Source organism: Harmonia axyridis, chromosome 4 (genome assembly GCF_914767665.1).
Source record: "Harmonia axyridis chromosome 4, icHarAxyr1.1, whole genome shotgun sequence".
NCBI classification, from domain to species: domain Eukaryota; kingdom Metazoa; phylum Arthropoda; class Insecta; order Coleoptera; family Coccinellidae; genus Harmonia; species Harmonia axyridis.
Window position 1 is genome coordinate 44458652 of NC_059504.1, and position 21949 is coordinate 44480600.

Consider the following 21949-nt stretch of genomic DNA (forward strand, 5'->3'; position numbering starts at 1 on the left):
CGATATACAGAGATAATACATAGTTTTTTGTACGTCAAATATACCTCGATTGCACTTATTTCTATTATATTTTCAGTTGACATTTCCTTTATCTTTTTTAATTCTTTAACATTGTTTATTAAAGATTCTTTACAGAATATGGCACTACCACCACAACTTTTCAGAATTCTACAAAATATACTAACTAATTTATAACCATTTAAAGATATATACCCTGACAGTTCCTCTGTTAAATGATGTTCTGTAAGACAAAGTACATCAATTTCCTCATCCATCAGAAATATTTCAAGTGAATCTAATTTACTTCTCAGAGAATTTATATTTTGATGCATTATGATGAGGTTGTCCGTTTTGGTTATTTTTAATTGTTATTGACTATTATTAACAGGTAATTTGATATATTTTCTTTTCGCCTCAACTTTCCTTAAATATACTGAACAATTCAAATCAAATATGTTATGTTCTACATTCAATTTTAGTGAAAACTTTTCATTCATTAATACACAATTATGACACTTGACTTTCTCATTACAATTTTCAGTTTTGTGACTTACTGACGTACAAAGTAGGCATCTATCTTCTTCTGTGCACTCACTGGCCTTGTGATCAAAATTTCCACATTTGTAGCATCTGAATACTGGTACATATTCATACACACTGCATCTGGACCATCCTATACTCAATTTTCCACTCTCGACAAGAAGACTAAAACACGAAGGATCGCATTCTGCAATGGCCATATATCTAGTTCTCATCTTCTTGATTATTTTCACATCTAAAAGGTGATGTTCTTTGATAAGGCACGCATTTTGTTTTCTAATCATTTCCTCAATTGTTTCTTTATCCATATCTTCCTCTATTCCTACTATTTTAATCCTTGGATTTATTTGGTTTGGCAGACTTATATCGTAACTTCTTTTTAATTTCTTCTCAGTTGCAGATCTTATTTTTTCAACTTCTTCTTTGCTGTTGCATTTGATCAGGATTCCACCTTCTTTGATGTTTTTAACTTGGGTTATTCCTACCTCTAAAGTAGCAGGGTTGCAAGATTTCATTAGGGCTTCTTTAGTAATTGAACTTTCCTGCTTTCGTTTAGGTTTTATCACCAACACCTCTCCTGTTGCTTGAGCATAAGTTTTTGTTTTCGCATTCTGCTTAGCATTTTTTGTAGCAGTTAACTTGTTTTCAATATCAACAATTTTTTCTTCAAATAGTTTTTTTATTTCAGCTATGTTTATACCATTTTTCAAAATCAATTCGATGTACAACAGGCACTGATTACAGTACCATTTTGCATTTGTAGCATTTGATATCGTTGTCCACGCATCATCCGCTAAATTGGCACAATTTGGATGAAATCTCCGCTTGCATAATCCATCGCATAACACGACGAAGTCCTCCAATTTGTTTTCACATTTATCGCAGTTCATTTCCATTTCATCCGATTTACTTTGTGGGAAACACTTCTTGAGTGCGCCACTGGCTGGCATATTCAGAATTCAGCAAAATTGTTCTTGTTTACACAATTTGCCATAAAATATAATAATCAGCGGAGGTGGTTTTCACTGGATCATTTACTGTTTTTAAATGAATATTTCTTCTGTCTTGAAAAATAATCAACAAGATTATTTTCCGATTTAAAACAACTTGAAAACCTCGATCAATTATTAGCCTCGACAAATATCATAAGGAGCACCAAAAAACACGTCTACTCAATATGGAGAGAATACTCATAATGGTGATCGGTATAGAGCCATGATTGCTAACTTTTTCATTCCTGAATTGAACAACCATGATGTCCAGGAGCTGTGGTTCCAACAAGACGGCGCAGCATATCACACTGCTCGTGCCACAATCGATTTATTGGTGACCGCCTAATTTCACGTTTTGGACCTGTTAAGTGGCCTCTGCGAACTTGTGATTTAACACCGCTAGACTACTCTCTGTGGGGCTATATAAAGTCATTGGTCTATGCGGATAAGCCACAAACCCTTGACCATTTGGAAGACAACATTCGCCGTGTTATTGCCGATATACGGCCACAAATGTTGGAAAAAGTCATCGAAAATTGGACGTCCAGATTGGACTACATCCGAGCCAGCCGTGGCGGTCATATGCCAGAAATCATATTTAAAATGTAATGCCACAAGATTATCTTGCGGATAAATAAATTTCATGTCAATCGAATAATCCATCGTTGTTTTATTGCAATTTAAAGTTCTATAACTCTAAAAAAAACACCCTATAGTTATGTAGTTTCCAAGGTTTCAATTAGCAAATAAATGAACAAGCTCCTGACTCCACGTCATTCTATTCCACATTTTTTTTAGTCGTGTAGAACACCCCGACAGCTGGGAGATCGGTTCTGATCCATTTATCGAAGCAGTTCCTGCTCAACTCATTGAAAAATTTCAGCAACGGAATAATAATATTCTCTATATATCCTTCCATAAAAGTTTCTCAATAGAGAGGAACTGTTCTAGAGATTCCTCGATCAGTGGGACAGTTCATCCAACTCCGAAATCGTTTCTGAGAAAGACTGCATTAGCGAGGATGTAAAGTCTTCGAAGATTTCAATGACTATTCCGTAAACAAACCAGAGAACTCCCGCCTCGGGCTGTGGGTCAGGCAAGGCAACTTTTGAACGGAACAAACAGCCGAGGAGCGTTCGGCATTTTTACAGCCGATTGCGTGTGTTTTATTACGGCTGTTTCCAATATTGAATAACGAATTACTCTGATCGTTGCGGAAAACGTGCAACTAGAGAGAGGTCGATGTAGCGAAAAGAAATAAAGCTATGGACATTCATGCCTATTATTTATGTCCTCTTGGGACGATGCGAGAAGAATCACTCTTCAAGGGATTCTTAGCGTGATAGGCTAGTCTATGTTCGAGCTGAAGGCTAATGTTAGGTTCTGCTGCTTCATTTTGTTTGGTTTTCTAACAACCATGTGCACCGAAGAATGTAATCCAAGATTATTTTTTAACTCGAATTGAATCTTTCATTTCTGTTGTTTCGAACATTAAATTTACTATGACCAGATAAATCTAATTCTTCAAAATGGACGGATTTTTTGCTTTAAATATAAATCTACTCATGGGGTTCCTCAGGGAACTGTGCTCGGACCCATTCTTTCCTCTATTCATGTGAATAGTAAAGGGTGTTTTTTTAGAGCTATAGAACTTTAAATTGCAATAAAACAACGATGGATTATTCGATTGACATGAATTTTATTTATCCGCTAGATGATCTTGGGGCATTACATTTTAAATATGATTTCTGGCATATGACCGCCACGGCTGGCTCGGATGTAGTCCAATCTGGACGTCCAATTTTCGATTACTTTTTCCAACATTTGTGGCCGTATATCGGCAATAACACGGCGAATGTTGTCTTCCAAATGGTCAAGGGTTTGTGGCTTATCCGCATAGACCAATGACTTTACATAGCCCCACAGAAAGTAGTCTAGAGATGTTAAATCACAAGATCTTGGAGGCCAATTCACAGGGCCGAAACGTGAAATTAGGCGGTCACCAAACGTGCCTTTCAATAAATCGATTGTGGCACGAGCTGTGTGACATGTTGCGCCGTCTTGTTGGAACCACAGCTCCTGGACATCATGGTTGTTCAATTCCGGAATGAAAAAGTTAGTAATCATGGCTCTATACCGATCACCATTGACTGTATCGTTCTGGCCATCATCGTTTTTGAAGAAGTACGGACCAATGATTCCACCAGCCCATAAAGCGCACCAAACAGTCAGTTTTTCTGGATGTAACAGTGTTTCGACATACACTGTAGCATTAGCTTCACTCCAAATGCGGCAGTTCTGTTTGTTGACGTAGCCATTCAACCAGAAGTGCGCTTCATCGCTAAACAAAATAAAATTGACGTAGTGCGCGATACGTATTCCGCACAGAACCATTATTTTCGAAATAAAATTGCACTATTCGCAATCGTTTTTCAGGCGTGAGTCTATTCATGATGAATTGCCAAACCAAACTGAGAATAAATCACTTGACAGCTGTTAAATCGGTCGCCATCTTGAACAGCAATGCCAACTTAAAGTTATATACTTCGAAAAAAAAAACACCCGTTAGTTGCTATAAAATATAAATGAAGTTATCCAGAATCTCTTAGACCTAAATCAGATTATGTATATTTTCCAGACAAAGACCAATAATATAAGTCTGTTTCATAAGCACTGGAAATACTTGATCTTACTATATCATAGTAGACAGTCTGTTGAATCGATGTCAATAGCGAATATTATTCCGTGAAATCATTGGAATATGCACAATACCGCAGAATTAATTGATCGCTTCGCCCACATGTTAAAACCTAGTTATCCATGTCCCCGTTGTCCTGAATTATTAACACAGTTCTAGAAGAATGTTTCCCAAGCTTTCTTTATGGTTTAGACAAAATTGCAAACTCCTTTTAATTTAATTACTCGTTTCATTAGAGCATCCTCAGATTAATTCAACTGAGTAATATCTTGGGCCCTAATTGAGGAAATGGATTGCATCGTCGAACTCTGTACAGTTACTGCAAGTCCAGTCTGGTTTATGGGTCTTTTGTTCCTTAAAAATGGAGCATTCAGGAAATGCAGGAGTATAAATATGGATTTGTACCTGAACTAGATCTAGTGTTAGTCTTGAGATACAGCCAATTTATCAAGAATGGCGCGAGTTTCCGGACACCTACTACAATCGCTATAAATTCTTGTTAGATGGAGATTACATAAATATGGTCGATCCTGGTATTTCCAAGCGGTTGTTTGAATTTCAGGTTGCTGAAATTTTTCAACCAGTTGAGCTGAAACTGCTGCGATAAATGGACCAGAACCGATCTCCCAGCTTTGTGGGTGTTCTACACGATTAAAAAAAATGTGGAATGGACTGACGTGAAGTCAGGAGCTTGTTCATTTATTTGCTAATTGAAACCTTGGAGACCACATAACATTACACTACAGATTTGTAGTGTTCAAGTACACAATTGGGAAATTAATCAACTGGAGACAATGTTCTTGAATTTTCTATTTTCTGCTTTCAATACGGAATTATAAGAGATGCTTGAAATTATTGTGACTAGCTTCGGATGAATATGAATTTGCATACCTCCATGTTACAATGAATATTTGATAAAAATAATTTTAGTTGTTTTGAATTCAATTCGAAATATATTTGATATAGATTCATAAAACGTAGCAAGAATAGCAGTTGTGCCCAATTTTCAACATGAATAATTTGGGGAATCCTTTCAATCTTAGAATGAGCTCAATTCTTAAGGAAAGACCAAATATCAACAAAAGCATGAGAGCTCCTGATTTCATGTAAATGTTTTATCTTAAGTTCCGAATTGAACACATTCACTTTTAATTTCGCACAAAATCGGAAAAGTAACATTTTCAGAACCAGGAACATTAGTCCCAATTCCCCTCTTGATACAACCAGGAAATTTTTCTTGTAAAATTATGTTTGTTTCGTTGCTTGTGTAGCACGTAGCGCCATCTTGTTGGAAATAAATGCCGTCCACATCAATATTTTCCAATTGGGGCCATAAAAAAATTCATTAATAATAGCAAGCAATTCACTGTAACTAATTTTTGAATGAATGAATAAAATACACTCTTTCCTATAATAACCACTACATAGAACATTTTCAATGCCATTTATACGAATTGTACAATTATTAGAGCTCATAAAATGTGGTACCTAACCTGAGATATTGAATGACAGTTGACATCAGGTGCCAAATTGACAATCATTACATTATTGCTTGACCTAAAAATCATATATTTCGATACCAAAACTAGACCAACGAGTTACCTAGAAAGATTTCGCAAAATACTTATGTTAGGAATTTACTTCCGAATTACTTCTTCTTTTCTAATCAACGCTAATTGAGAAACATTCTTTGGTAAGATCACGTATCGCCAATTTTTATGATCTGAACAAAATCCAATATTAATTCAACAATCGCAATCATAGAACAACTGTACAGGTAATTCAGTTAACAATTTCTTAATTTCAAAACACATCGAGTCAGATCGAAATTACTGCTCCTAAAACTGGATTCATTTTGACCTAATGATCTGAGTCCGAGAAAAATAACAAAAATTGTTTCTGGTATTGCTTCATTAAGAAACAAAGGTGTTTCTAAGAAAATTATCTAGGATTGATTCGCTCTGAGGTATATAACTGTAATGATAAATTAGAAATTTAAATTGAGTCATTATTGAAATACATAGTTCAGTGTTCGGAATATGAAGGTTCAAAATTGCTATAAATAAATATAGAGATTGTATAATTAGTTCGTAATATCTTGGACTATAATATGAACATTTTTACTTCGAATTCCATTCCTCACGAACATAATTTTACAGGAATTTGGAAACAACAATAACAATAAATTGTTTTGAGGGGAAAACATTATTGATGATCAATTGATTATTGATGAAATAATTTTTTTCATTTAGAAAATAATGGGCTTTTGAATATCCCGCTATCTGGGCTGTAATCTTTCGACATTTGACATGTTAAATTTAGTCATAACTAAAAATGAAAAACACCATGTTTTGCAAAAAGACTCAGTTCTTAAAGCTCAAGCTAACTTAAGAACTCAAGCCGGTCGATCATCATAAAAATCACATCACATCCTGATCTGATCATCAAAAATCCACTCACTGCTCGGAGGCAAGGTTAATAAGCTAGTTTTCACTAAGACTGCACTACGTGCCACACAAACAAGATCACAATTGGCCACCGAGATCTTGTGAATTTTTAGACTTTTTCCTTTGCCACTGTCCTCAATAATCGTGCAAATTTCAAATATTATTCTTTATTTCTTTTCTTTACCGTACCCAATGCCCATTGTCATCAGTTCATTTCAAGTCTGTTTATCAATTTCTGAGATACACAGGGAAATATATTAAGAGGGAAGACCGTTATTACAAACATTGTCTTTAAAGATTTATTCTCCTACTCTTATAGTTCTTGAGATGCTATCAGTTAACATAGAATTTGGGACATCCTGTACAATGTGTTTCATTGTAAAATGGCAAAATAACAATTAATAAATAAACGCCAACGTGTCTCTTACCGTTACTTAGAATGAAATATTTCATTTTATACAACTTTTTGACAACTTTTGTAGTAACCCTCTCAAAATTTAATTTTGAATAATTTTTGACTCACCCCGTATGTAACAATAATTTTAATGAAAAAAAACCAGTCTGAAATTATTACCAAATGAATAAGCAATATTTGTCGTGCAAATGTGTTCCAGTCAAGATGTTTTCCTATGAGAAATTTTACTTTAAAAAATTTTTCCAACTTTTACACCCTGAATCTAGAAAACTAGTCAAGGATCTAGTTGGACCCATAGATTTTCCTGTTCGGGAGGTCATATTGTACATACAAAAAAAAATCGTAAAAGTATTTGTGACAACTCCTCCATTAGGTTGCTGCATGATCCTTTCCTGAAACCATTACCTACCACTCTAGGGATGCATCGAGCCGAGTAGCTCGACATTTTAACCAACTACTTGACTTGAAAAACAAACTCGTGAAAAAATACATACTTGAGCTTGACTTGACTTGATTTTAGATAGTTATTGCTTGACTTGTTTTCAAGCTACTTGATATTATTTGAGCTTGATATGCACGCGTTGCACAGCATATATTTCTGCAATCTCGTGCGCGCTTAGACAGAATAAGGGGATTCCTCGAGCGCCGAGAGACTGAAGCATTCGCCAGTGTGACTTTAATGGTAGTTTTCTCACATTTCTTTGAAATCTATTGGTATATTTTGGTAGTTTCAGAAATATCTTTCCAAATTTGGCAATGGATGTTCTATCAACGCCAGAATCTTCAGCTTCTGTAGAAAGGCAATTCTCCAGAGCTGTTCTTACAGTTATAAAAACCCGCAATAGGTTAGGCGACAAATCTATAAGATGCCTCATGTGTCTCAGTTCCTGGATGGAAAATTATATAAACAAAGCCTGGAGGTTTCTCAATATTGAGAAACTTTTTTCATTTTGTTATGATTTGTATTGATTTAATTCATGATTTTATTTCAAAGAAGTTGATATTTTTGGTTCTTTTATACAATAAGTCTAATGAATAAAAGTGTTTTTTTGCAAGCTTCCTTCTCATTTAATGATTCTTAATTGATGTGACACTACACAATAAAACTGCTTCAAATCAAGTAGCTTGATATGATTCAAGTACTTGATAAATAAATACTTCACTTGACTTGAAATTGAAAAACTACTTCTTGATTTGAAATCAAGTCAAGCTCAAGCCAAGTAGCTTAAAAATCAAGCCAAGCCGTGAATTCCACTCCTTTCCCAATTTCAAATTTCCCCGAGCATTCCTAAATAATTATCCAATAGCTTCCAAAAAATAACACCTACGTATTGATACGCAATTATACAGTTGTTTTGACAGTTCCGAGAGATTATCTACCTGAAACAACACAACAGCCGATTTTCCATCAAATCAAATACATTTTAATGGGTGTGTACATTTCATTAACGCGTGAAGAGTCTGATGGACGTGCATCGTAATCAGTAATCGCACTGTATCGATCAGGAATGGATGCAGATTACAACACGTAATTCCTTAATATGATTGATTTGGATCTGGGAAGAACAGGTTTTCAGAGATGCTCAATAACCGAGTGTAACACATACCTACATAACTGCTATTCACGGTTTGGGTCCAAAATCTCGCGTCTATAAATATAAGCAGCACTCCTTTGTGAAGAAGATTATCATAAAATATAATAATAATAATGATTCGCAATTGAATGGATAGTAAAATTTGCGGTTTCTTGAGAATATGTTAACTGGGATATTGAATAGGCTAGGAACTTTCCAAACAGTGAGTTGCAAATGTTGGAGACCATTCGGCATCACGAAGGATCCTGCTCTGCTCTAGCCTCATAAAAAATATGTATGTAAATGATCTCCACTGATCAGTTCATTGACTGTAGACCATTTATGTCAGTTTTAATTAAAATTAGAGCTTCAGCACAAAATATGTATAATAACTCAGAAAAACTCAATAGAAATTATACCGATTTAAAATATATTCAATTCTGTATAAGCAAAAAAGATTTTTAGTATTAAATACCTTTTGGAATGATTTTAAATTCAAACACTTGTATTTCGGCAACTTTAGATCATGGATCAAAACATCCGAACACCATAAAATTTCATAAAATTCCAAGAAAAGCTCTGAATCTAAGGAATTATACCTGAATTATAAATGATACGAACTTTCGGTAAGAAATATTGTATTGAGTATCGTCTACCTGAGCGTCTACCATTCGAGGTCATATTCCCAGGCCAAATGTGTAGATCTGTGCACCCGTTGAAACATATCCCGGCCCATACCATAACACTACCCCCTCGAAATGGATGGACTTCTTGGACATAGCGATAATTACCGGGTATGCGTGGGATTGTCCATACCCTTATTCTTCGAGAATCTGAAAATCGTCCATATCTGGATTCATCAGTGAAAAGGACACTACGCCAATGATCGTTCCAATTGATATGTTGCCTTGCCCATTACAGTCTCTGACGCTTATGGTCACGTGTTAATGGAACTCCTCTTGATGGACGTCTAGAACCTAGATTCACCTCTCTCAAACGTCGTCTGGTGGTTTCGATGGAAACTTGGACCCTATCTGCATTTGTGTAGGGTTTCTTCTCGCCGAAACGGTGATGAAACGATCCTGAGCAGGTGTTGTTTTTCGTCGCCCACCAAGCCTTGGTCTTTCCAACACGGAACCTGTCTCCCTGAACCTATTCCAAAGTCGAGATATCACACTTTGGCTGACTTGGAGCCTTTCCGCTACAACTACTTGAGTTAGGCCACCCTGTAGCATTCCGATAGCCCTATAAGCCTCAGCATTTATTAATTTACGTCTTGGCATTTTCAAAAAACTCGTTTCAAATGGAAGCCGCTGATAAACTGACCCCATTTCAAAATAAGAACATTCATGGAGCATATGCAAAGAACCAAACTTCAGAAAAAAGGCGACCAGATTGACGAAATGTTTCATACTGATTTTTATTGGATCGATTCAAGTTGTTATTGAGTTTTAAACGATTTTACAGCGATTTTCTCAAAGATTACATACTTTTCAAAACGATTGAATACGATATCCAAAACTCTTGTGGAGCAGTATATGTCAACAGCTTGATATAAAAAGTATTATTTTGGGTGTGGCAAACATAATCATCTCGTTGATCCCAGCAATAACCTCAATGCGATAAAAACATTGGCTTCTTATAATGAATTGGTTATTGAACTCTCTGCATCTTTAACAACACATACATCGAATAATTTTTTGTCGTTACTTCTCATATAAATCGACCGCATGTGGTTTGAACAGGTGATTCAACGAATTTCATTGAATCGAATCTTCAGGTTCTCTTTCACGGTACCGTTAACTGAACCTTATGTACGTCCAATCTCGAAAACTCCAAGTACAAAAAGTCCTGCATCTCCAAGTACACGAAACATAATCCATAAATTAAATGTTGGGAATGTAAAACAAGAAGCTACCAGATCTAGTCGACGACAGAAGGCAGTAAATTAAAGCGACGATATCCACTGATCTGAATTACAAAACAGATGCACGAGATCTCTATTCGATTTTTCACGAGTTATGGAAGAAGGAAAGTTGTTGGGTCTATTTGCCCAACTTTTTGAAGAGAAATATATCTAGTTACTTGACATCGCTTCCATGTTCAGATGCTGTGATTGACGCAAGTAGTTTAATTGGCGTACACTTAAAATGTCTCTTCAGGAGAAGAACGAGGAAGAAACATGTACCTCAGCAAATAAGTCTTGAATAACTTGAGAGAACATTGTCTACAAGACGACCTTTCACGATTGCGTTCAGTTCAAGAAAATGTTCATTCCACTTATATAGGGTGCTTTTTTTCGAGGTATATAACTTTAAGTTGGCATTGCTATTCAAGATGGCGACCGATTTAACAGCTGTCAAGTGATTTATTCTCAGTTTGGTTCGGCAATTCATCATGAATAGATGCACGCCTGAACACCGCTTACAAATAGTGCAATTTCATTTCGAAAATAATGGTTCTGTGCGGAATAAGTATCGCGCACTACGTCCATTTTATTTTGTTTAGCGATAAAGCGCACTTCTGGTTGGATGGCTACGTCAACAAACAAAACTGCCGCATTTGGAGTGAAGCTAATCCTCAAGTGTATGTCAAAACACCGTTACATCCAGAAAAACTGACTGTTTGGTACGCTTTATGGGCTGGTGGAATCATTGGTCCGTACTTCTTCAAAAACGATGATGGCCAAAACGTTACAGTCAATGGTGATCGGTATAGAGCCATGATTACTAACTTTTTCACTCCTGAATTGATCAACCATGATGTCCAGGAGCTGTGGTTCCAACAAGACGGCGCAATATGTCACACAGCTCGTGCCACAATCGATTTATTGAAAGACACGTTTGGTGACCGCCTAATTGTGATTAAACACCACTAGACTACTTTCTGTGGGGCTATGTAAAGTCATTGGTCTATGCGGATAAGCCACAAACCCTTGACCATTTGGAAGACAACATTTGCCGTTTTATTGCCGATATACGGCCACAAATGTTGGAAAAAGTAATCGAAAATTGGACGTCCAGATTGGACTACATCCGAACCAGCCGTGGCGGTCATATGCCAGAAATCATATTTAAAATGTAATGCCACAAGATTATCTTGCGGATAAATAAAACCCATGTCAATCGGATAATCCATCGTTGTTTTATTGCAATTTAAAGTTCTATAGCTCTAAAAAAAACACCCTTTATTTTCATTGGTAGAACTACTCGTCTAAGCACCTAGCTTAAGCATAAGTAGCTCTTCATTTTTGATGCTATAACTGACATCCATGTCATTGTGAGATCTACCAACTTTTGTGAAAAACACATTTTCTCTTAAAAAAGTGACTTTATTCGTCAACTTAGTTGCCTTCAAGAGGCACCTCTAACTTTTTTCTGTAAAAAGATTCATCTCTGCTTTCGAAATGGGCTTCAACCTCGGCAATCACTTTCTCGTTAGAGCTAAATTTCTTTGACTGGAGCATTTTTTTGAGAGAATTTGGTGCCTTTAAACGACTTTTAACTTATTGATCTCCACTCAGCTGACGCTCTCTTTGACTGAGGAGTGTAGTGATTTCGCTTCCACAAAATAGTGAATACATCACCTTCTGATATCTTCAAATCCAACGCTATCTCAGTTCAGTTTACGATCACTCAAAACAATTTAGTGGACTTATTTGATATTTTCTGAAACTGCCGAATTCGGCGACCAGAACTTAGATCATTGTGGGTGGTTCTTCGACAGCATACCACCTTTTAATCGATGTTGTCAATGTAGCACAGTCTGAATTATACTTTTCTGTCTATTGCTTTGCTTGCACACTATTTCTCCCATCAAAAAACAGTGTTTTATCAAAACACGAAACTCGTTTTTAGTTATTTTTCAATTAATAACAAATATAGCGTCACTAAACCTCCAATATTATTTTTATAATTAATATATATCAAAAATTCTATTCGTTGAAACAGTCATCACCAGTCTCAGTAACTCGGAAGCACAATTGGTATTTTGTATTTTATCCAATTTATCTGCCTTGATAGAACAGAATGTTAATTGCTAAGTTTCAAGATCGTAATTCTTTCCAGCACTAAGAAGCTCTAAGCTTTCACAATCATAATGATCCAAGGTGAAAACGAAAAAAGATAAGCTCTTCTTTATATCTCACGATTGTCACCTTCCTCTGCACTCAAAGAGAAGAAGGTTGACCATCTAACTTACGATTAACTAATTTATCTTCTACATAGTAAGTTGCAACTTTATCAGACAACATGATTACACTATCTCGTGCAACTTGATACTCTTTTATGAACGAGGTCATTGCTACAGATAACTCAGGTTGCAGCTCGAAAAAAGCTCAAGAATTATTATCTAGTTGGCGAACCTACGCCTAACCTCCAGACGAAGTTCTTGTAGGAACAGTTCAAGGTAGGGGTAGAGTGAATTTTGAATCTTATGTTCCGATCCGAGATACCTGATTGTAACATGTGCCTCGGTGTGTTTCAACGAATCGACATCTCGATTCGATCTTGTCAAATATAAATATGAGCAATAATGTTGTATCTACGTCTTTGTTGGCCGTATTTGGGAATGTCTTCGAGGGAGAGGCTTGAAAAGTTGCATAAAACAATGTTCTTCGATTGTACGGCATGAAATTGATAGCAGTTACGATAAGAAAAATAAAGGATTGTCCCTTTGAGGTGAATGCATAGTTAGAAAGGTCTAACCAAGAGATTCTTGCCTTCTTTGTCTTAACATGACTGATTCAAAATGGAAACATCATGTAGTCCCAAAATTCAACAAACGAAAGACACAGAGAAGTTCATTTTATTACGGTTCTAAATTTTATGACTTACTAGCTACTGAAATAAAAGATACTTCCAATTTAAGAAGTAAGGAACATAAATAACATAAAATCAAACATTTTACTGAATTGCTAAAGGTTCAAAGCATATTAGGACAATTGTTGATTATCTTCTTTTAATTATTAATAGATATTTAATTTGGAACAGAGAAATGAGAAATTTAGGGTATACAAGCTTGCTCAAGCTGCACTCCTCTGCCAAATCAGTTGTAAGTATTGTAAACAATTTTTGATGATTAAATTGAATTAAATCACCTTTTGTTCTTAAAAGTAGCAACTTGATGATTTTAGTGACTATAGCGTTGTCCATTGAGAGGTTTCATTATGATATTAAAAAGAAAAAATATATACATATGCGTACAACTTTGCTTCCGCCGTTTTTTTTCTGAAATTCGAGGCTTTACTGTATTGTCCATCGCTGGCCACTACTTTCTCCCATCTTCCGGACAGCGTACGAATTCCGCGTTGAAAAAACTGGTCATCTTTTCAAACGATCATAGAATCAATTCAATTTTTTTCTTCTTTATAAAACCCGTGCTAGTCAGCCAGGCCGAAATATTATTATTATTATTTGAACTGGGGTCGGTAAGCCTTCCGGGAACTGCGACCATGTAGATCTCTTGTTCTCATTAATCGAAAGAAGTCATAGTGCGAGGGAGCAACGTCTGGATAATACGGTAGGTGGGATAGGATCTCCCATTTCAAATTTTCTGTGTATCTCTTGATCATTTACGCAACGCATTAATTGCCTTCGATAACGATCGCCTGTGATTATTTCAGTCGGTTTCAACAACTCATAATACACTACGCCGAGCTGGTCCCACAAAATACTGAGCATAACCTTGAAACTGTGAATATTCGGTTCGGCCGTCGACGTGGAAGCATGTCCGGGATATACCTATGACTTTCTGCGCTTGTAATTATCGTAATGAACCCATTTTTTGTCTCCAGTCATAATGCGAAATCCCTTACGACTTTGCAGAAATCCCTTCCGTCTTTGCCTTGCAAGCAGCTGTTCACAAGCTAGCAAACGCCGTTCAACATCTCTCGGCTTCAACTCGTACGGCAGCCAATTTCCTAGTTTCTGAATCATTCCCATGACTTTCAGGCATTTTGAAATGACTTGTGACTTAACTCTCAATAATCCTGCCAATTCTTGTTGCGTTTGACACGAGTCTTGATCAAGTAATGCCTCCAATTCCACATCTTCGAAAACCTTCTCCCTTCCACCGCCATGCTGGCCTTCGACGTCAAAAGCACAGTTCTTGAAGTGTCGATATTACTGTCGGCACATTTTTTCACTAATAACGGTCTAGTCTGATTTATTCTCAGTTTAGTTTGGCAATTCATCATGAATAGACTCACGCTTGAACAACACTTGCAAATAGTGCAAAATGAGATTGCCGTTGTTCCCGATTTTCATAAGCGAATTTTGTTTAGCGATGAAGCGCACTTCTGATTGAATGGCTACGTCAACAAATAAAACTGACAAAAACTGACTGTTTGGTGCGCTTTATGGGCTGGTGGAATCATTGGTCCGTACTTCTTCAAAAACGATGATGGCCAGAACGTTACTGTCAATGGTGATCGGTAAAGAGCCATGATTACTAACTTTTTCATTCCTGAATTGAACAACCATGATGTCCTGGAGCTGTGGTTCCAACAAGACGGCGCAACATGTCACACATCTCGTGCCACAATCGATTTATTGAAGGACACGTTTGATGACCGCCTAATTTCACGTTTTGGACCTGTGAATTGGCCTCCAAGATCTTGTGATTTAACACCGCTAGACTACTTTCTGTGGGGCTATGTAAAGTCATTGGTCTATGCGGATAAGCCACAAACCCTTGACCATTTGGAAGACAACATTCGCCGTGTTATTGCCGATATACGGCCACAAATTTTGGAAAAAGTCATCGAAAATTGGACGTTCAGATTGGACTACATCCGAGCCAGCCGTGGCGGTCATATGCCAAAAATGATATTTAAAATGTAATGCCGCAAGATTATCTTGCGGATAAATAAAACTCATGTCAATCGAATAATCCATAGTTGTTTTATTGCAATTTAAAGTTCTATAGCTCTAAAAAAAACACCCTTCACCTAAGTAAGCTTATTGTATGACATCTACGATCTATTTATTTCGACTACTTCTTAACGCTACAGCTATCTATTGCGAAACGGTGAAAACAAAGTTGTACACCTATTTTTATTGAGGAGACAAGAAAAGATTTGTTTATGTTTCGACATGAATATTGTTGTGTACCAATCAAATCATTTTATTCCTTATTATTGGTCCAATAGTTTGCCATCCCAATGACTGAACACCTCATGCACGTCAGACATTTTAATTGGCAACTTATTTATATCGACTACAGTAAATTGACAATTCGAGGATATCGGGTGTGGTAGTCAAACTCTATAAGATCTATCTCATTTATTGTACCGTCCTAGCTTTCGGTCATCATTGAGACCATTTTCAGGGAGCTGAAATAAAGGGTGTTTTTTTTTTAGAGCTATAGAACTTTAAATTGCAATAAAACAACGATGGATTATTCGATTGACATGAATTTTATTTAGCCGCAAGATAATCTTGTGGCATTACATTTTAAATATGATTTCTGGCATATGACCGCCACGGCTGGCTCGGATGTAGTCCAATCTAGACCCCCAATTTTCGATGACTTTTTCCAACATTTGTGGCCGTATATCGGCAATAACACGGCGAATGTTGTCTTCCAAATGGTCAAGGATTTGTGGCTTATCCACATAGACCAATGACTTTACATAGCCCCACAGAAAGTAGTCTAGCGGTGTTGAATCACAAGATCTTGGAGGCCAATTCACAGGTCCAAAACGTGAAATTAGGCGGTCACCAAACGTGTCTTTCAATAAATCGATTGTGGCACGAGCTGTGTGACATGTTGCGCCGTCTTGTTGGAACCACAGCTCCTGGACATCATGGTTGTTCAATTGACTGTAACGTTCTGGCCATCATCTTTTTTAAAGAAGTACGGACCAATGATTCCACCAGCCCATAAAGCGCACCAAACAGTCAGTTTTTCTGGATGTAACGGTGTTTCGACATACACTTGAGGATTAGCTTCACTCCAAATGCGGCAGTTTCGTTTGTTGACGTAGCCGTTCAACCAGAAGTGCGCTTCATCGCTAAACAAAATAAAATGGACGTAGTGCGCGATACGTATTTCGCACAGAACCATTATTTTAGAAATAGAATTGCACTATTTGCAAGCGTTTTTCAGGCGTGAGTCTATTCATGATGAATTGCCAAACCAAACTGAGAATAAATCACTTGACAGCTGTTAAATCGGTCGCCATCTTGAACAGAAATGCCAACTTAAAGTTATATACCTCGAAAAAAAACACCCGTTATACATTCAGTAGGACTTACTGAATGTATATTTCGGCTCCCTGAAGATGGTCACAATGATGACCGAAAGCTAGGATGGTACAATAAATGAAATAGATCTTAAAGAGTTTGACTACCACACCCGATATCCTCAAATTGTCATTTTAATTGGCAATATGAGGGAGATCTTGCACACAAATTGTGCAGCCACACTCCTTCAAATTGTTTTTAGGATAATGAACAAATTATCATCGATACTCATAACATATTTACAGAAAGTAATCACTCATTACCTTTCCCAATTTAGTGAACGATTCAATTCAAATTATGTCAAGTTCTCACAATTGGCCAAAAGCCGACACACATATAAACACCGGAATGTCCTATATTCCCACAGACGCATTGTCTCATCTCTGTCCTAGAATGTGGTATAAGGAGAAAGGAGAATCCAACAGATTAAAAAATTATCCCGTCACCGTGGAGAGCAGATAGCAAAGCTGCCGAAAATAAACCACGTCGAAGTCTCCCATCAACGAATCGGATAAAACAGATATATAATCGAAGTGGTCCTCGTGCTTTATCAGTTCGTGTCCCATCAATTCGGACGATGAGCGATTGTATCTCCTCGACTCGTCCTTTTAGGACGCTGGTGTACAGTTAGAACCGGCAAAACTTTCTGACTAGTTCGGTTGTTCGTTGGTCTTCATAGATCTAACAGAAATGATCGACTGCGAAGGAGAATAAAAATTCTTCGCACCTTCCGGTCAATTCATATGCATATTTGGGCGAGATATGATATTTTTCGCTTGGATTGACGCCCAGACGAATCCAATCTTGATGTTTGGTGGAACTTGTAGGAAGGTTGAATGAGCCTATAATTATATGAATAAAAAATACTTTTACGCTTCTATTCATTTGAGAAAATCCATGAGTTTTACGTCTGGTTTATTATTCAAGAAGTCTGCATAACAAGCCAATTGAATAGTCCCCAGTCTATCATAGTAAAACAATTTTTTTTAGCAAATTCGATTCTATTATTCAACATAGTTGCCTTCGACGGCGATACAGCGATTATAACGATCTTCCAACTTTTCGATGCCATTTTTGTAGTACGGTTTGTCTTTCGTTTCAAAATAGGCCTTAGTTTCGGCGATTACTTCTTCATTGGCGCTAAATTTCTTTCCAGCGAGCATTCTTTTGAGGTCTGAGAAAAGGAAAAAGTCGCTGGGGGCCAGATCTGGCGAATACGGTTGATGAAGAAGCAATTCAAAGCCTAATTTATGCAATTTCGTCATTGTTTTCATTGATTTGTGACGACGCATTGTCTTGATGAAACAACACTTTTTTTTCTTTGAATCGGGCCGTTTTTCAAAGATTATATCCTTTAAACGCTATAAAATAATCGCTGTTGATGGTCTGGTCCTTCTGGCCTTCTGGAGGTGATCAATGAATTTTATACCTTGCGAATCCCAGAATACTGTTGCCATAACCTTGCCAGCTGTCTGTTGTGTTTTTTTTTCGCTTTGGATTCAGTTCATCATGTGCAGTCCACTCAGCTGACAGTCGATTGGACTCCGAAGTGAAATGATGAAGCCATGTTTCATCCATTGTCACATATCGAGTCAGAAATTCAGGTTTATTGTACTTAGACAGCTTCACACGCTGCTCAGAATCATTAACACGTTATTGCTTTTGATCGATTGTGAGCTCACGAGGCACGCATTTTGCACACAGCTTTCTCATGTACAAATATTCGTGAATGATATGATGTACACGTTCAGATGAGATCTTCACAATGTCTGTTATCTCGATCCAATTCACTTTACGGTCATTCAAAATTATTTTGTGAATTTTTTTTATTTTTTCGTCGATGACAGCCTCTTTTGGGCGTCCACTGCGTTCACCGTCTTCGGTGCCAATTTCACTACGTTTAAACTTAGCATACCAATCAATGATGGTTGATTTTCCTGAAGCAGACCCCGGAAACTCTTCATCAACCAAGATTTTGCTTCAACTGTATTTTTTTCTTTCAAAAAGCATAATTTTATCAGCACACGAAATTCTTTTTTTCCGTCATTTTTCAAATAACAAGTAGCTACACTCACAACGCAATATCTCACAAACTAATGGTCGGACTGCTGTCAAATTTTGACCGGTAGCGTTTGAAGCAATCATCTCTACTGATACTAGTCTCACCTAAAAATTGTTGGCGTACAATTTTTTTGTCATTTTGCTTTCTGATTATAAGGCCCATTTCCACCTAGAAGACTACCGTAATAAGCAGAATTGTGCGTTTGGGGCTCGAAAAATCCAAGAATGATTTTTGATAACCCATCGCCATCCTCAAACTGTCACTGATGTTTGGTGCGGTTTTCGGGATGGTGATGTGATAGACCTTATTCATTCGAAAATGAGGCTGATGTAACTGTCAAAGTCAATGGATTTTTCATTGCCGGAATTGGAAGATATTGATGTGGATGACGTTAATTTTCAACAAGACGGCGCTATGTACCACACAAGCAACGAAACAATAGCGATTTTACAAGAACATTTTCTTGGCCGATTTTTTTCTTGAAGAGGTGATACATGGCCCATGGGTGTAACGAAAGCATAGGTTTTACAGGGTTTCTCAGTTATCAATTGACATAGAGAGACCCGGTTTTTGAGGCACCGTGCTACTTTTTGATGAAACCAAATAGGTTGGTTCTATTCATAGTTTCTTTTCGACAGGATGATTTTGCCATTTTCAGACTTCTGCAATTATTCTGCTATTACGAAATATATTGATAAAGTTGAAAAGGATATCTGTAGATATTCTAACGTAGAATTCAGTGGTCTATTCTTTTTTTTTTTTGGGGATGTCGCAGATGTAGATATTCTAACGTAGAATTCAGTGGTCTATTCTTTTTTTTTTTTTGGGATGTCGCAGCTACTTGACTCAAGCTCAAGTAGCTTGATCTTCACTTGAAATCAACTCAAGTTCAAGTCAATTAGTAGTTTTTCAATGTTTAGTCAAGTATATGTAATAAATAAATACTTGACTTGACATTGAAAAACTACTAATTGACTTGAACTTGAGCTGATTTCAAGTCAAGCTGAAGCTACTTGAGCAGTTTTTTTACATGGCTAGTTTTCGATATACAGAGTGTCGAAGTTGAAGAATGAAATTTCTTTAGAGCGGCAATTCTCGTAGGAAATTATCTTGAATGAAACACCTTTGCGCGACAAATTTTGCTTACCCATAAGGTAATCATTTTAGATTGGTTTTTAATTTTTGTTAGATACGGGTTGACTCAAACATTATTCAAAATGAAATTCGTTTAGTTCATAATAATTCACCTTGTAATTTATAAAAAGTCACCGACTGAAGAGTAAGCACTCTAAAGGCGGCCACTCACGATGCGCCCATGTTCGAGCGTTTGGATAATTTTACAGTCGGGCAGCTCGGGACACGGCCGCACGACTGTAAATTAGAGAATGAACTTGACTGCCCGACTGGAATCTCTTGAACGCCTGCTACCAAACGCTCGAAAAAACGCTTCATGAGTGGCGGGCATTAGTCCGACTCGTACTAAGAGACATGACAAAAAATTGGAAAATTTCAATAGTGTTCATTTAAAACCAGTCTATAATTATTATTTTATGGGTAAGCAATATTTGTCGCGGTAAAGTGTTCCCATCAAGATGTTTACTATATTATATAGAAATAGAATAGAATATATTATATAGAAATATTACTTTAAAGAAATACCATTTTGAAATTTCGACACCCTGTATCTCAAAAACCAGTCATAAGATTGAGTTGGACCCATTGACTTTTTATTCAGCAGGTCATATTCTACAAAAAACGAAAAATTCGGAAAAATTAAACGGCGACAATTTTTCCATTAGATTGCTGCCTGATACTTTATGCCTCAATATTACCAGTTAAGAATTTCAGAAAACTCAATTCGCATTGCAGAATATATCACCAGATGACAAACGCCGCAGAAATTTTTAAATATTTCCTAGGACATAGAATTAACCGATAGAATGAATTATGCCATGTTTTTACGTCGATAATTTCTACAAAGATTCCAGCGTACTTTCTTGTTACAAACCGCACCGCGAAAAAATGTTTTAATTGCAGAACCATCAGCTTTCATCCGACAGCCAGATCACTCAACGAAATACCGCCAAACCATAGAAACGGTCAATTAATCTCGCTATGCATTTCCATCCACATTTTCCCAAGCGAAAAACACTCACCGATCGGTAATTGATCCATGCATCGATAAATCCGATAACCAGGTCGAAAACAAACCTCACCACAACTATCACACACAAAAAAGGCACGAATCGTCACTTACGAAAAACGTTCGTTAAAATTAAAACACTGGCCGTGTCGCTGAGGCCGTCGATTACGACTGTCAAGCGCTCTTCCGCGTCTATGGTACGACTAAAATCCATAATCAGGTCTCGGTCTCGAGACCCGACAGGCGTCGCCTTCTCTGCTCGCAAAAAGAGAAAGGTGGTACCGTGTAAGTCGGGAAAAAAAACGGAGCAAAACAGATAATCGGAATGAAGACGATAAGACCGAACAGGTTATGTCACAGAGGATTTCATTCAGCAGATGATAAAGGAGTTAAAGTACGCCGGGTAGTTCCTAGGTGCTTTTGTTTCGATGGAGTCAACGATGCGTAAGATTGTTTCATTAGAATGCGGGTATGAGCGTTTAGCGTTGCAGTTATGTTAAAAACTGTATTTACGGTGGAAGAAATGGATTTCCTCGCCAAGAGCTGCGAACTCTTCTAATGAAGATGTCTTCGATTAACGTTCATGCTAAGTACGAAGTGACATTTGTTCATAGTGAAATTCTGGCTTCAACTGCTTTCGGTTGAAGGATTGGCGTACATCAAGAAGAGCAAATTGTAGGTTTTCTCTAAATTGAACAAAACCAAGTCATCTCAACCAGAGCAAACATAAAAGTCCAATCATTACTCATGGTTGAACAATAAAACAATCCAACAAACTTAATCACAGGTCAATGCCAAATGCTTCGAGGAATTTAATAAAAAGAAGAACATG

The 21949-nt window shown here is 37.0% G+C and overlaps 1 protein-coding gene across 1 annotated transcript in view; it reads right to left on the bottom strand.

The window, feature by feature from the left end:
- Window positions 1–21326, bottom strand: part of LOC123678563 (pleckstrin homology domain-containing family G member 5) — a 363969-nt gene extending 342643 nt beyond the window's left edge. The window contains exon 1 of the mRNA XM_045615665.1: window positions 21131–21326. Within this exon, the coding sequence (XP_045471621.1) occupies window positions 21131–21153 (23 nt within the window). The 5' untranslated portion in view covers window positions 21154–21326. The remainder of the gene's footprint in view (window positions 1–21130) is intronic.
- Between the last annotated feature and the right edge of the window lie 623 nt (window positions 21327–21949).